Source organism: Cebus imitator, unplaced genomic scaffold (genome assembly GCF_001604975.1).
Source record: "Cebus imitator isolate Cc_AM_T3 unplaced genomic scaffold, Cebus_imitator-1.0 Scaffold44, whole genome shotgun sequence".
NCBI lineage: Eukaryota > Metazoa > Chordata > Mammalia > Primates > Cebidae > Cebus > Cebus imitator.
The window spans coordinates 2,355,687-2,369,684 of NW_016107359.1; the positions used below are offsets into that span (position 1 = coordinate 2,355,687).

The 13,998-nt window shown below is 41.1% G+C and overlaps 1 protein-coding gene across 1 annotated transcript in view; it reads left to right on the forward strand.

Annotated features, from left to right (window-relative positions):
• The first annotated feature begins 2,844 nt into the window (after positions 1-2,844).
• Positions 2,845-13,998, forward strand: part of KIF23 (kinesin family member 23) — a 34,272-nt gene continuing 23,118 nt past the window's right edge. Inside the window, exons 1-8 of the mRNA XM_037737884.1 lie at positions 2,845-3,392; positions 4,921-4,990; positions 6,382-6,510; positions 10,464-10,569; positions 10,797-10,933; positions 11,132-11,241; positions 11,968-12,138; positions 13,198-13,213. Coding sequence (XP_037593812.1) covers positions 3,382-3,392; positions 4,921-4,990; positions 6,382-6,510; positions 10,464-10,569; positions 10,797-10,933; positions 11,132-11,241; positions 11,968-12,138; positions 13,198-13,213 — 750 coding nt within the window. The 5' untranslated portion in view covers positions 2,845-3,381. The remainder of the gene's footprint in view (positions 3,393-4,920; positions 4,991-6,381; positions 6,511-10,463; positions 10,570-10,796; positions 10,934-11,131; positions 11,242-11,967; positions 12,139-13,197; positions 13,214-13,998) is intronic.

Here is a 13,998-nt window from a genome sequence, read left to right on the forward strand (position 1 = left end):
CAAAAATAAATAAATACAAAGCAGGAGTTGCAATTTTTGCCTCTGATAAAATAGACTTCAAAGCAACAAAGATCATAAGAAGCAAAGAAGGATATTACATAATGATAAAAGGATCAATGCAACAAGAAGAGCTAAAGATCCTAAATATATACACACCCAATACAGGAATACCCAGATATATAAGACTTATAAAGAGATTTAGACTCCCACACAATAATAATGGGAGACTTCAACATCACTATTAGACAGATCAATGAAACAGAAAATTAACAACGATATCCAGGATTTGAACTCTGATCCGGAACAAGTAAACAATTAACATTTATAGAACTCTCCACTTTAAATACACAAAATATACATTCTTATCAGTACCGTATCACACCTATTTACAGGTTTAAATGAAATATTGGTTGGCTGCTTGTTTGTTATTTTCTTCCCTCATTTTTTTTTCATGTCTCTATTATTAAGCACAATTATAGTCATACCCATTTTCAGACTGCATTCTAGCCCGGGCAATAAAGCAACACCCCCGTTCTCTCTCCCTCTTCCTCTCCTTCATTTTTTTTATTCTTTTTTTTCTTTCTTTCTCTCTTTCTTCTTTTTTTTTTTTTTCAAAAAAAACAAATAAAATAAAATGTCGGGGGGCTTACATACCATTTTAACAAAGGATCTTCATTTATTTTCTAAGAATGCAATCAATGCCTTCATGCACATCACAATTAAAGTAGGAAAAAAAAAAAGAACTTTCACAAATCATTAAGAAAAACTAACAACCAATAGAACAAAGAAGCAAAGAATATGAACAGTTCATAGAAAAGGAATCAAGAGTTCTTAAATATATGAATATACACTCGACTTCATTTATCAGAAGATAAATGAAAATTTTACATGATTTTTCTCACCAATTGATATCAGATATCAATAGATTGATATCTACTGAAAAGTTTGCTAAAACTTTGGGAATTGTGGCGAAACAGGTACTCTCATACAGGCTGGTGGGAGTGTACATTGGGACAGCTTTTATGGAGAACAATTTGCAGTACCTGTGAAACATTACACGTGTATACTCTTTGACTCAGCAATTCTGTTTCTAGAAATGTATCCTACATATTTACCTGCATTGTATAAATTTCCAAGCTTATTCACTATAGCCATATCTGTAACAGCAAAAATTGGAACCATCCTAACTTAGGGTGGAAAAGGTGTGATACCTTTCTTTACCCAGGGTCACAGCTGACACTACCATAACAAAAGACAGATTAACAAGATAAATGGATAACCAATTGATTGAATCACAGGGTTTTTTCGTTTGTTTGTTTGTTTTTATTTTAAGACAAGTCTTGCTCTATTGACCAGGCTGGAACTCATTGCAACCTCTGCCTTCCAGGTTCTCTGCCTTGGCCTTCTGAGTAGCTGGGATTACAGGCATGCATCACCACACCTGGCTAATTTTGTATTTTTAGTAGAGACAGGGTTTCACCATGTTGGCCAGGCTGGTCTACAACTCCTTACCTTGGAATCCCCCACAACTTGATCTCCCAAAATGCTGGGATTAGAGGCGTCAGCCACCACTCCTGGCCTGAATCATAGTTTTATGCGACATAGTGCCTTTGGAAATGAAGACCCAAAGACCCAGGGAAAGCTGTTAATTTTTATGCTTAGATTAGATGAAGAATGGACAGCTGTGCAGAATTGTGATTGGACAAAAGGAGTATGATCTCATGGTAACAGACTGAAGGAGGAACCCAGCAAGTCCTGTCCGTTCAGGTTCTTCCTGTCCTCTCTGTGTAGCATTCCTTCCTCCTGAGCATAGGGCAAGACCCTTTAGGAACAAGGGTCTTATGACAAGGTACATCAGAGAATTTCTTTATGGCCAGCTCTTACATAAAAAGGTGAGGGAAGGATAGATTAATATTTCTAGGTTATTCTAGAATAATGTTTCTGGCTTGCTTTGGAGAAAAGGGGTTCTGGTTTCCATGATATGCCTTGGGGAAGAGACATGATCCACCTTTGGGAAGAGAAATTCTGGTTTCTATTATTTGCTTCAGGAGACACAGAAGGGTAAGAGGCAGGCAGGAGAAAGTCAGAGAGAGACTTTGCTTCTAAGGCTTCTCTGAGGCCCTCCAGTCTTCTTTAGCTCAAAGCACTCAGTGTGCCAAAAGCCATATTTTGAAGTTGTTTCCTGAGCACCAACAATATGGGCCAAGGATATTAAATTGGGACTATCCTTACCAGTGCTGTGGTCCTGCAGGAAGCTGAGAAGGGGCTAGAGTTCCCTGAGAGCCCAGATGTAGATGCGTATTTGATAGTCATCGGCTTAGGGTCAAAGACTGAAGTGATATAGATTCAGTTCATCTAAGGCAAGAATAGGTTCTAGAGGTTGCTCCTCAAGGGTAAGGACCAAATTTTATTCATCTCCGTAAGACCAGGATCAAACACAATCAAGATTTTATAAAACAGGCCAGGCATGGTGGTTCACACCTGTAATCCCAGCACTTTGGGAGGCCAAGGGGTGGGGGAGAGGAAATCACCTGAAGTCAGGAGTTCGAGACCACCCTGGCCAATGTGGTGAAACCTCATCTCTGCTAAAAATACAACAATTAGCCAGGCGTAGTGATGCGCGCCTGTAATCCCAGCTACTCGGGAGACTGAGGCAGGGAAATCGCTTGAACCTGGGAGGCAGAGGTTGCATTAAGCTGGGACTGCACTCCAGCCTGGGCGACAGAGTAACTCCATCTCAAATGAAAAAATAAAAAGATTTCATAAAATAATATACATATAGGAAAGAGATGCAGGGACCAGAGAGGGAAACCCAGGAAATGTGAACAGAGAGAGAAAAGCAGCCAAGATAATGTGGTGACTAGGAAGCCAGAGAGAGGGAGCCTAAGCCTCGGAGCAGAGCACAGCACAGGAATACACTACTTTTCACCAGAACGACATTCCGACCTCTGAATCAAACCTGGAATGGCCCTTCCATTGAACTTCTTGTGATGGAGGAAAAGAAACCCTCAGTTTTCTCATAGCAAGATGGAAGAGTTTGAATGCATACCTCAGGTCCAGCTCCAGCCCTGACACACGCCTCCGCTGTTCCTCGCAGCGTCGGTCGCCTAGGAGACAAGGGCCACTTCCGGCAACACAGTCACTTCCGGCAGCACAGTCACTTCCGTGGAGTTCCGGCCTCTCCTCGAGGGCGGGCGCTGATTGGCCCGTTTGAAATGCGCCTGGCGCGAGCTCACCTGAGTTCTCAGCGTCGCCGCCGGCCCCGCGGAGCGCCGCGCCTTAGCCGCGGAGTCCCAGTTCCAGCGGCCTGTCCCAGTGTCCCTCCGGCTTCTCCGGCTCCCCGTCCCGCGCGCGCGTTTGGGCGGCTTGGAGCCTGCTGCCATGAAGCCAGCGTGAGTACGCGGCCGCCGAGTAGGGAGGGAGGGCGGACGCGGTCCGGGGTCCGGGGCCACGGGGCGGCGGGCCGGCGTCTCTACTCAGGCCGCGGCCGGACGCGGGCTGCGCGGTCGGCATCTAGTCCGGTGCTGCCGCGGCCGCGGCCGCGACCCCCAAATGGGAGCCTCCACGTGCGGCAGCTCCGCAGGAACCTGGGCGCGGTGACCCCTGCCGCATCGCCCCCCGCCGCCCCGCCCCGGCCTCCAGGGGCCTGCAAGGGTCGGCAGGAAGCCGGAGGTGTTTTATGCCGCACCCGGTTCCCGGTTAGCGGGGCTGTCTGTCCTCGGGGCTCCGGGACTGCCTTCCCTTTCTCAAGTTCCCCTTCTCCGTCGCTGGCTGCGGCCGCCTCCAGAGCGCAGTCGGCCGACTTGGTGCGGATCGGGAGCCGAGGGAGTGTGGTGGGCATTGGTTAGGTGGGCTCCGTTTCTGGAGAGCCCAGGCACCGGCCCGCGAGCTTTTCTTAGCCCAGCACCCTGGCCTCGAGGCCGAGCCCAGCCCCTTACACCGGCCGGTTACTGCTGCTGTGTTTTGTGGCCGCGGGCAACCCCCGCCCACATTCCCAAGTTAGTGTTTTCGGCGCCGCGTCATTCATGGGTGAAGCGGTATTTGTTGTGTTAAGGAGATTGGCTTTATTACCATTTAGGGAGTCGTTTGCAAAAGGCAACTTGTTTATTAAGAGGCCGAAGTCAAAATCTTTAGATGAAAAAAAATTTATATATAAGAAATATATATATATATAAATATATTGATTTGAAGTTAGATCCCCCACAGTGTATTTTGCACTGAACAACACGAATTTACTTGTGTTTCATCTGGGAATATGTTGAAAAAAATATTTTAAAACTGCATTCGAAGCCAGTAATCTCACTTAATGTGTTAAATGTATATCTAGCCTATAGATAAATGTGAAGGGAAAAAGATGAGATGTTAGAGAAATGGTGAAATCAATCGAAGTATCTCTTTGATTGTCCCTATTTAAGAAAGCAAGAAATTGGCAGCTTGGGACCGGATTTTGTTTGGAGACAGAGTACTGTAATCTTTTTGAGCATTCAATGACTGGTTGTTCTTTTAAAGTACAGGCATAAATCTTGACGAAAGAATGGATTCCTCCATGTGCATTTTTATAGTGTGTGGAAGTTAATCGGCTTGTCAGTCTGTAAAGTGTAAACAGTTACTTGTAGATTTTTCAAATTTGTAGTGCCTCTGTTAAATTGTTGCTTAAGAGAATATGCAAGCTATTTTAAGTATAGAAACTAATCACAGAATAAGTAGGTACAGTTGGTACCAGAGATGTATTCTAAAGCAAATTTTAATTACTTTTAGATTACACTTGCTACACTCTGCTACTATGAATATTATTCATGTTATTTGGGATACAGTGTTTTGGAACTGCTAAGGGATAATTTACAGATAATCTAGAAAGATTGCATATTAGTGTTGAACTGAAAAAAAAATTATTATTACTATTTTTTAATCTATGACCAGGAGGGCTAAGACACCCCGGAAACCTATTGTGAAGAAAGGGTCCCAAACGAACCTTAAAGACCCAGTTGGGGTAAGGTCTCCCTGTGGATCTATGTGTGTGTATTTAAGAAACTTATTTCTTTAGTCCTTTCTTGTCTTATGTGTAGGCTTGGAAGGGAAGGAAGAGGAGATGTGGAAGTATAATCAAAGAACATTTAGTTAAATGGATATACTGAATTGTGTAAAACTAGTTCTAGCTGTGAAATTTTCTCTATAAGATTAATTAGTTCAGTACAATGAAGTCCTTAGTTGCCAACTGCATACTTTCCGTAATTATCATTTGAAGAGTTAGATAATTAAAAATCTCCAGCTGGGTTCGTATTCATCCCAGAGAGTATGGACTGAGTTCATATGAACCCAGTTCATGCCATACAGCAATTGATGGCATGAGGAAAGCTCCAAACTTCTTGGGCCCAAGTTTACTTCAGTCTAGTTTCTATTCATAACTGCAAGTACTTCACCAGTTTCAGGCTTGGGAACTTGCTTTTAAAAGCAAGTGTTAAATTATGAAGAAAAAATTGAAGCAGGCAAAAAGAATAAAAATTTTAAAACAAAACAACAAATGGCAAACAAAAAGGGTTCCTTTCCTCTGAGGTATTTAAAATCTACCCTTCGCTGCTGCTGGAGTGGATCCCTGGCTCTGAAGTTAAGGGCACCAGGTGCTTTGCACACAGCTGAACAAGTTTTCCTCAAGTCCCTTCTTCTGCTTTTAAAAATGTCTTTGTAGGCCAGGTGCCGTGGCTCATGCCTGTAATCCCAGCACTTTGAGAGGCCGAGGAGGGTGGATCGCCTGAGGTCAGGAGTTCGAGACCAGCCCGGCCAACATGGCAAAACCCCATCTCTACTAAAAATACAAAAATTAGCTGGGTGTGGTGGCGGGTGCCTGCAATCTCAGCTACTTGGGAGGCTGAGGCAGGAGAATCGCTTGAACCCAGGAGGTGGAAGTTGCAGTGAGCCATTGCACTCTAGCCTGGGGGAGGAGAACGAAACTCTGTCTCAAAATAAATAAATATGTCTTTGTATATTAAATTTTGGGTTAAGCTGACAAGTTTTTAAATTGACATCCATTTCCAAAGAATTCTAACGGATTTAAAAGTCTCATTTTGTGACATGTTGCTGACTCTTAGAGATGTTAGTAGTAGTATAACTTATTTGTGTACAATATAATAGTGAATACACACTGCAATTTGATTTTTGTTATCAAAATTTATTTTAATTTTATGTGTGTTTAAAGTCTTCTAATGTGTGTTTGTATCTATCAATCTCACATAGCAGATTTTAATTTTCATAGCCCTTGGCGATACAGAGCTCTTAAATGAAGAGACCAAGTGTTTGTTGAATGAATGAATGAATGAGAAGCTTAAGTGAAAAATCAGGCAAAAAGTTAAACTTCGTTCTTTAAGCACCTTCCTGTTTGTTTAGGTATACTGTAGGGTGCGCCCACTGAGCTTTCCTGATCAAGAGTGTTGCATAGAAGTGATCAATAATGCAACTGTTCAGCTTCATACTCCTGAGGGCTATAGACTCAACCGAAATGGAGACTATAAGGAGGTAATTCTGATTTGAACCAATTGTTTTTACTCAATATATTGTTTCCTGAATGACTTTTACGTTTTTAAATGTAACAAAATTCATTTGTGAGCCCACAAAGTCTTATTTACGTCATTATTACTGAAACACTGTATCTAAAGTGTTTTTGACTTCTGGGATGCACAGACATACCTTTGGTGTGCTGGAGTTAGAGGACTGCTTTTAGCAGATAATTTCTTACACTGGGTATTGTTGGTTTTTAGAGCATGTGTTAGGGATGATTTAATGTGGAATGATACTTGATTGTGCTAGGCAGTTTGATTATATACAGATTCATGTGTGGAAATTAAAATAACGTTTAATAATAGGCATTGTATACTTGCATCAATCTCTTATGCAGTGTTTTTATTGTTAGTAAAATTTTGAGTCAACTTAAAAATATTGTTAAGCAAATGTGCTAAGCTAGTAGCTGGATGGTAGAAGATTTTTTAAAAACAAGTATGACATACTCCTTGCCTTTAGAAAGTTTATAACTTAAGACATATGGTAAACAAGTAATTCTCATATAGATACGACAGAAAGTTAGGTGTACTAAAGATGAGGGGCCCGTGGGAATGCAGGAGGATTAATTCAGGCTACCATTTCTACTTCTAGCTATCACTCACTCTTTCGTGCCTACTATTCCTGTGAAACTGCTCTCCAGAAGACTACCAGTGGCCACTTTGCTGCTAAATTCGATGTATACCTGTTCGCCCTCATTATAACCTGTTTGTCAGCAGCACTCTTGTGTCTCCCCCTCCAGCTCTCCCTGTATCTCCAGTTGAAACCTCTTCTCTGGCTCTGAACATTCAACCACTTACTTGGTGTCTCTGCTTGGATGTCACATGTGCATCTCAGATTTTACATGTCCAAAAAGGAGTTCTTGATTTTCTCCTTTCCTCTCTAAATACTTCCTCCCTTGTTTTCTTCTCAAGGAATGGCACCATCACCTGTCCAGTTTCTCAAGCCAGAAACCTGGAACCTACCTTTGACTTGCCCCTCCTTGCACCTAGTTCATTAGTAGCTCCTGTCAGTTATATTCCATGATGTGTCTTGAAACTGCCCTTTCATTTCCATCTCCACTGCCACCAGTCCTAGTCTGAGTCCCATTATTAATCATAGAGACCAGTGCTCCACATAATATCTGTAATGAAGGAAGAGCTTTTTTATTTTTAATGCATCACAGCTGGGACTTTTGTACAACTTGTGCTAGATGGAACTGCCCGTGTGAGTTAGACAACAGAGAACTGGTTCGTAATCTCTTCGTAGAGATGTGCCTATTGAATATGTGCTGCAATACTGATATTTGATATAGGCCAAATGCCTATAGAACTTTCTAAATGTTAGGCCGAGCACAGTGGCTCATGCCTGTAATCCCAGCACTTTGGGAGGGTGAGGCAGGCGAATCATGAGGTCAGGAGTTCGAGACCAGCCTGGCCAACATGGTGAAACCCATGTCTACTAAAAATACAAAAATTAGCTGGGCACAATGGCAGGTGCCTGTAATCCCAGCTACTCTGGAGGCTGAGGCTGGAGAATGACTCGAACTCTGGAGGCAGAGGTTGCAGTGAGCTGAGATCGTGCCACTGCACTCCAGCCTGGGTGACAGAGAGACTCCATCTCAAAAAAGAAATATAAAAATTATCCAAGCATGGTGGTGGAGGCCTGTAATCCTAGCTACTCAGGAGGCCGAGGCAGGAGAATCCCTTGAACCTGGGAGAAGGAGGTTTCAGTGAGCCAAGATCATGCCATTGCACTCCAGCCTGGGCAACAAGAGTGAAACTCCATCTGAAAAAACAAACAAACCCAACTTTTTAAACATCCTTGGGTTTCAGCTTAATTATCACCCCCTCAGCTTGTACAGACTACCCAATCAGAAATAGCACCACACAGCCCCTGTCCCCTGGTCTGTACTCTGTGTATCTACTTTATAGTACTCAACCACAGTCTATTTACTTGTTTATTGTCTTTCCTCCACCATAATATAAACTTCCGGGGAATATGTACCTTATATGTTCTATTCATCAAAATAGTAAATATGGCTTCAGCCTGAATGAATGGTCTGGGAAGGTTTTCTGGAGGAGCAAGTCTTTGAGGATATAACATAGTTAAACACTGATTTACTGAGTTTAACTTCTTTAAGTAAATTTCAAGTATGTATAAATAAAGGTATCAAGTAGGTATAAAAAGGTTTGATGGGGATTAAAAATAGTCACTGCTTTCTGACAGAAGACAACACTGTATAATGAAAAGCGCATTGCTGCCAGGAATGATGGTTTATACCTGTAATCCCAGCACTTTGGGAGGGTGAGGCAGGCGAATCATGAGGTCAGGAGTTTGAGACCAGCTTGGCCAACATGGCGAAACCCCATCACTACTAAAAATACAAAAATTACCCTGTGTGGTGGTGGGTGCCTGTAACACCAGCTATTTGGGAGGCTGAGGCAAGGAGAATCGCTTGAACCCAGAAGGCAGAGGTTGCAGTGAGCTGAGATCCCGCCACTGCACTCCAGCCTGGGTGACAGAGGTGAGACTCTTGTCTCAAAAAAAAAAAAAAACAAACAAAAAAAACCCATTGCACTGAAGATGGCTTCAATACTAATTAACTCCATGTGCTCAGAGAAGTTTCTCCTTTGGGCCTTTAGTTTTCTTTACCTTGAAGGGAGGGAGTCACTCATGAGGACTGTGAGGTCATCTGTCTTCTCAGTCCTGGCCTATGTGTATGTATCCTTGCAGTTCCAAGATTCTTAGTTCTTTTTGAACTCTAAAGCCTTTTTTACTGGATTATATTTTATTAATCATGTTTAGAGAGACTTGATAATTGTCTTGCTTTCTTAAAGGTCACAATTTATTTAAAATGTATTTTGTGTAAGAACTCAGATGAGATTATATTTATAGTTTACTTCCTGTTTTAAAGTACAGTACATCAAAACATGTGGTATTATGCTGCTATGCCATTTTCTTTTTTCTTTTTCTTTTTTTTTGAGACAGGATCACACTCTGTTGCTCAGGCTGGCATGCAATGATGCAGCCACAGCTCATTGTTTTTTTGTGGGGATTTTTGTTGTTGTTTTTACCTTTAAAATTTTTTATTAGATGAGCTTGCCCAGGCTGGTCTTTAACTTCTGGCCTCAGGGCATCCTTCTGCCTTCCGAAGTGCTGGGATTATAGGTTTGAGCCACTATGCCCATGCTATGCTCTTTTAAATGACACATTTATCAAGAAAAACTAGGAAACAATAAAGCCGTGTATTACATAATGCTTGTAGATTTCCACAAATCTGTGACTATGAATCATTATAATACCTTTTGATCTTTGTCACTTAATTAAAATTAACCTTAGATTAGAAGCATTAGTGGATTTAAGACTTTTCTACATTTTCAGCTGGGTGTGGTGGCTCACACCTGTAATCCCAGCACTTTGGAAGGCTGAGGTGGGTGAATCACCTGAGGTCAGGGGTTTGAGACCAGCCTGACTAACATGGTGAAACCTTATCTCTACTAAAAATACAAAAATTAGCTGGGCGTGGTGGCGTGTGCCTGTAACTCCAGCTACTCTGGAGGCTGAGGCAGGAGAATTGCTTGAACCCGGGAGGCAAAGGTTGCAGTGAGCCAAGATCATGCCATTGCAATCCAACCTGGGCAACAAGAGCAAAACTCCGTCTCAAAAAAGAAAAAGAGACTTTTGTATATTTTCTTTAGTAGTTGTGACCGAAAACATTTACCAGTTTATAATTGGTATAATTTAGGTATGTCATGACTTTTTAGTGAATAACTAAAAAATGAAGGATTCCAACCGTAAAGACCATTTATGTTTTTTCTTTGCATGCTTAGATCTTAAATGTCATAAAGAAACACCTTTAAGTTTAAGAAGATGTATTTTTGGCCTAGATAATAGTAGAATTCCATTTAGTACATTTTTTTCTCTCTCCACAGACTCAGTATTCATTTAAACAAGTGTTTGGCACTCACACCACCCAGAAGGAACTCTTTGATGTTGTGGGTCATCCCTTGGTCGATGACCTTATTCATGGCAAAAATGGTATGATCTAACTCTTGGAGTTTTGCTGGATTTTCCTTTTTCTCCTCTTCTGATAAAACTTTTTTGATATTTTTATGTTTGGCATTGAATCCATATTTAATTTGTTAGTGTGCTGGTAAACTTGCCTTTTTTAGTTGGCTAATTTTAAGTGTTTTCTAATACAGTGAAGAAATATTACAAGTGGAGGACTTCTAAGATGTAATTCATTGTGACTTGCTACACTGTAGGTCTTCTTTTCACATATGGCGTGACAGGAAGTGGAAAAACTCACACAATGACTGGTTCTCCAGGGGAAGGAGGGCTGCTTCCTCGTTGTTTAGACATGATCTTTAACAGTATAGGGTCGTTTCAAGCTAAACGATATGTAAGTATGATTCTTTTGTGTTGTGACTTATCTTACTGGACTAAGATGCCTATGGATACAGTAGTATTAAAGAAGAACCAAAACACGGGATTCATTTTGAAACCTTAACTGTTCATTAGTTTTAAAATATGTTTCTTACTATTTTAAGTCAAATTCTAAAAAATGTGGTATGATTTTTTTTTTTTGCCCCCACTTCAGGTTTTTAAATCTAATGATAGGAATAGTATGGATATACAGTGTGAGGTTGATGCCTTATTAGAACGTCAGAAAAGAGAAGCTATGCCCAATCCAAAGACCCCTTCTAGCAAGTGAGTAATTATATTTGTATGCAGCACTGGCCTAGGGGCATAGGATTCTGTCCTGTGGTTTGCCCAGACATGGGGAATGGTAAACATTAAGTAGAGAAGTTGACATTTGTGAGATTAAAGTTAAGGAATATTCTTAAGTTCTTTGCTCAGATGTTTTCTCTTTGGTTTTGAGCACATTTTGTTTCAATCACTGTTTCGAGAAGGTGCCACTCTGGGTGGAGAGAGGGTATAAAAGCCTTTGTTATGTGTTTGGGAGAACATGGGGCAAACTGTGAGTATGAATAAAGTTGCTTTGTGCATGTCTACTTCTAATTCCAGATATTTATTGTATCTGTTAGTTTCCCCTTGGGATCATTTAAAAAAAAATTTTTTTTTTGAGATGGAGTCTCATGGGATGCCTAGGCTGGAGTGCAGTGGCATGATCTCGGCTCACTGCAAACTCCGCCTCCCAGGTTCAAGCGATCCTTCTGCCTCAGTCCCATTAGTAGCTGGGAATACAGGCACCACCATGCCCAGCTAATTTTTGTATTTTGGGTAGAGAAGTGGTTTCACCATGTTGGCCAGGCTGGTCTTGAACTCCTGACCTCAGGTGATCTGCCCGCCTTATCCTCCCAAAGTGCTAGGATTACAGGTGTGAACCACCGTGCCCAACTGGGATCCTTTAGTTTTAAAATGGACTTAACAGTGTATAAAATTAAACTTTGTTGTTGTTTTTTTTTTTTTAAGACGACAAGTGGATCCAGAGTTTGCAGATATGATAACTGTGAAAGAATTCTGCAAAGCAGAAGAGGTTGATGAAGATAGTGTCTATGGTGTATTTGTCTCTTATATTGAAATATATAATAATTACATATATGATCTGTTGGAAGAGGTGCCATTTGATCCCATAAAACCCAAGTAAGTAGTGGAGAGAGCCCCTTAGCTGTTAACATTGGGGAAGTTACTTTACCTCAAGAAGCTTTAGTTTCTTCAACTATGAATGAGAATAATGCATTAGTTTTCAGAATGAACTGCTATAATTTGTATATCACATGGTTTGGTGTTTGAGTGTTTATTATTAACTAGATATGTAGCTATATTGGGGAACTGGTGGGTTAAAGCATCTAAGGAGACAGAGGGACCCAAATATTCATCTTGGAGATTACTTTTGAAAACTCTGGGCCCTGGGCTGTGTTTTGAGAAGGATCTTAATTTATTACATAAGGAAGTGTCCCTATTGGTGTGTTCTGGGACTACCTTTCAAGAACTTGAGACAGTATAGGGAGTTTTGTAGCCTCTTAACACCGCCCTTGGACTGGAACCTAAAACTGTTGTCTGTACAAGTAATACTTACATACCTTCCATCATTCATTAATATGGAGTGAGAGCTGCACTATAATTCCACCAGAGCTGAAATACTACTTCCTAGATGTCCTTGGGTCTTGCCTTTCTGAGATGTAATACTGGTTACCACTTGGCAAAAATGATAAATCTGTATTTGTGCCAGAGTTGACCCTGGAATCTTACGTTTAATGTTAGCTGAGTTGTTTCGTTTTTAAGCTAAATTTCGTTTTTAAGCATTAAGCTTGTCTTTAATGCTCTCTTTATTAGGGCGTCTCTGGACATAAATAATATAAAGACCTGTGTCTTATGTTTAACTTTGTGTGTATATCTAATGGAACATTACTGGAGAAACAGCTGGACTTAGAAAATTGATAGACTGAGAATATTTACCAGTGTATCCACTTTTAATTACATGAAAAATTTATGGACTCTGGTTGAGGCCATACTTGATAAAAGTGTTTCTGTGGTTCTTAGTCATATATTTGATACGGTTATCTTCACCAGAGTCCTTGAATTTTCATTGCATTGATTGGGAAAACAATTACAGTATGCCTAAGTAAGCTAAATGTAAAAATAGTAATCCTAGGAGTTTATGCCAAGGAAGACTCTTGCTCTGTTTAACTTTTCCTCAAGTGAGAACTTTACAAAGGTACTTATTTCTGGAGTGACCTATCTTTATTTACCCTTGAAATGTTGGTAATAGTAAAAATACTTGGATTAGATTGTGAAGCAATACATGGAAGAGTTAAGACCTTGTGAGACAGTTACTTTTTATTTTTTTTTGAGACAGGGTCTTGCTCTGCCATGTCAACTCACTGCAGCCAACCCTCGTGGGTTCATGTGATGCTCCTGCCTTAGCTTCCTAAGTAGCTGGAACTACAAGCACCAGCCACCATGCCTGGCTAATTTTCTAATTTCTTGTAGAGATAGGGGTTTCACTATGTTGCTTAGGGTAGTCTCAAACTCCTGGCCTCAAGCGGTCCTCCCACCTTGTTCTCCCAAAGTGTTGGGATTACAAGTGTGAACCACCATGCCTGGTCTGACAATTACTTTTTATATTAAACTAATTACTTTCCCATTTGTTTTAAAGTGTCAGTTGTCTTGACTGTAATCTTGGGTATACCCATTTTCATGTATACCCGTGTGCCAAGTTTTTGTTTGGTTTGTTCTAAATGAGACTGTTTTCAAAGGATCCTATCTTGACTTCATTTAGTTATACAGAAGAAGATTGACAAAAGCGCCTTATGTGCTTTGTAACCTTTCTGGGTAACTCCTTGAATGAACATACAAGGGTGCTTGTTTGGCAATGAATTCAGATTTAATGTGATAGGTTGGTGTTAGGCCTGCTTTTTTTTTGGGGCGGGGGGACGGAGTTTCGCTCTTGTTACCCAGGCTGGAGTGCAATGGCGCGATCTCGGCTCACCGCAACCTCCG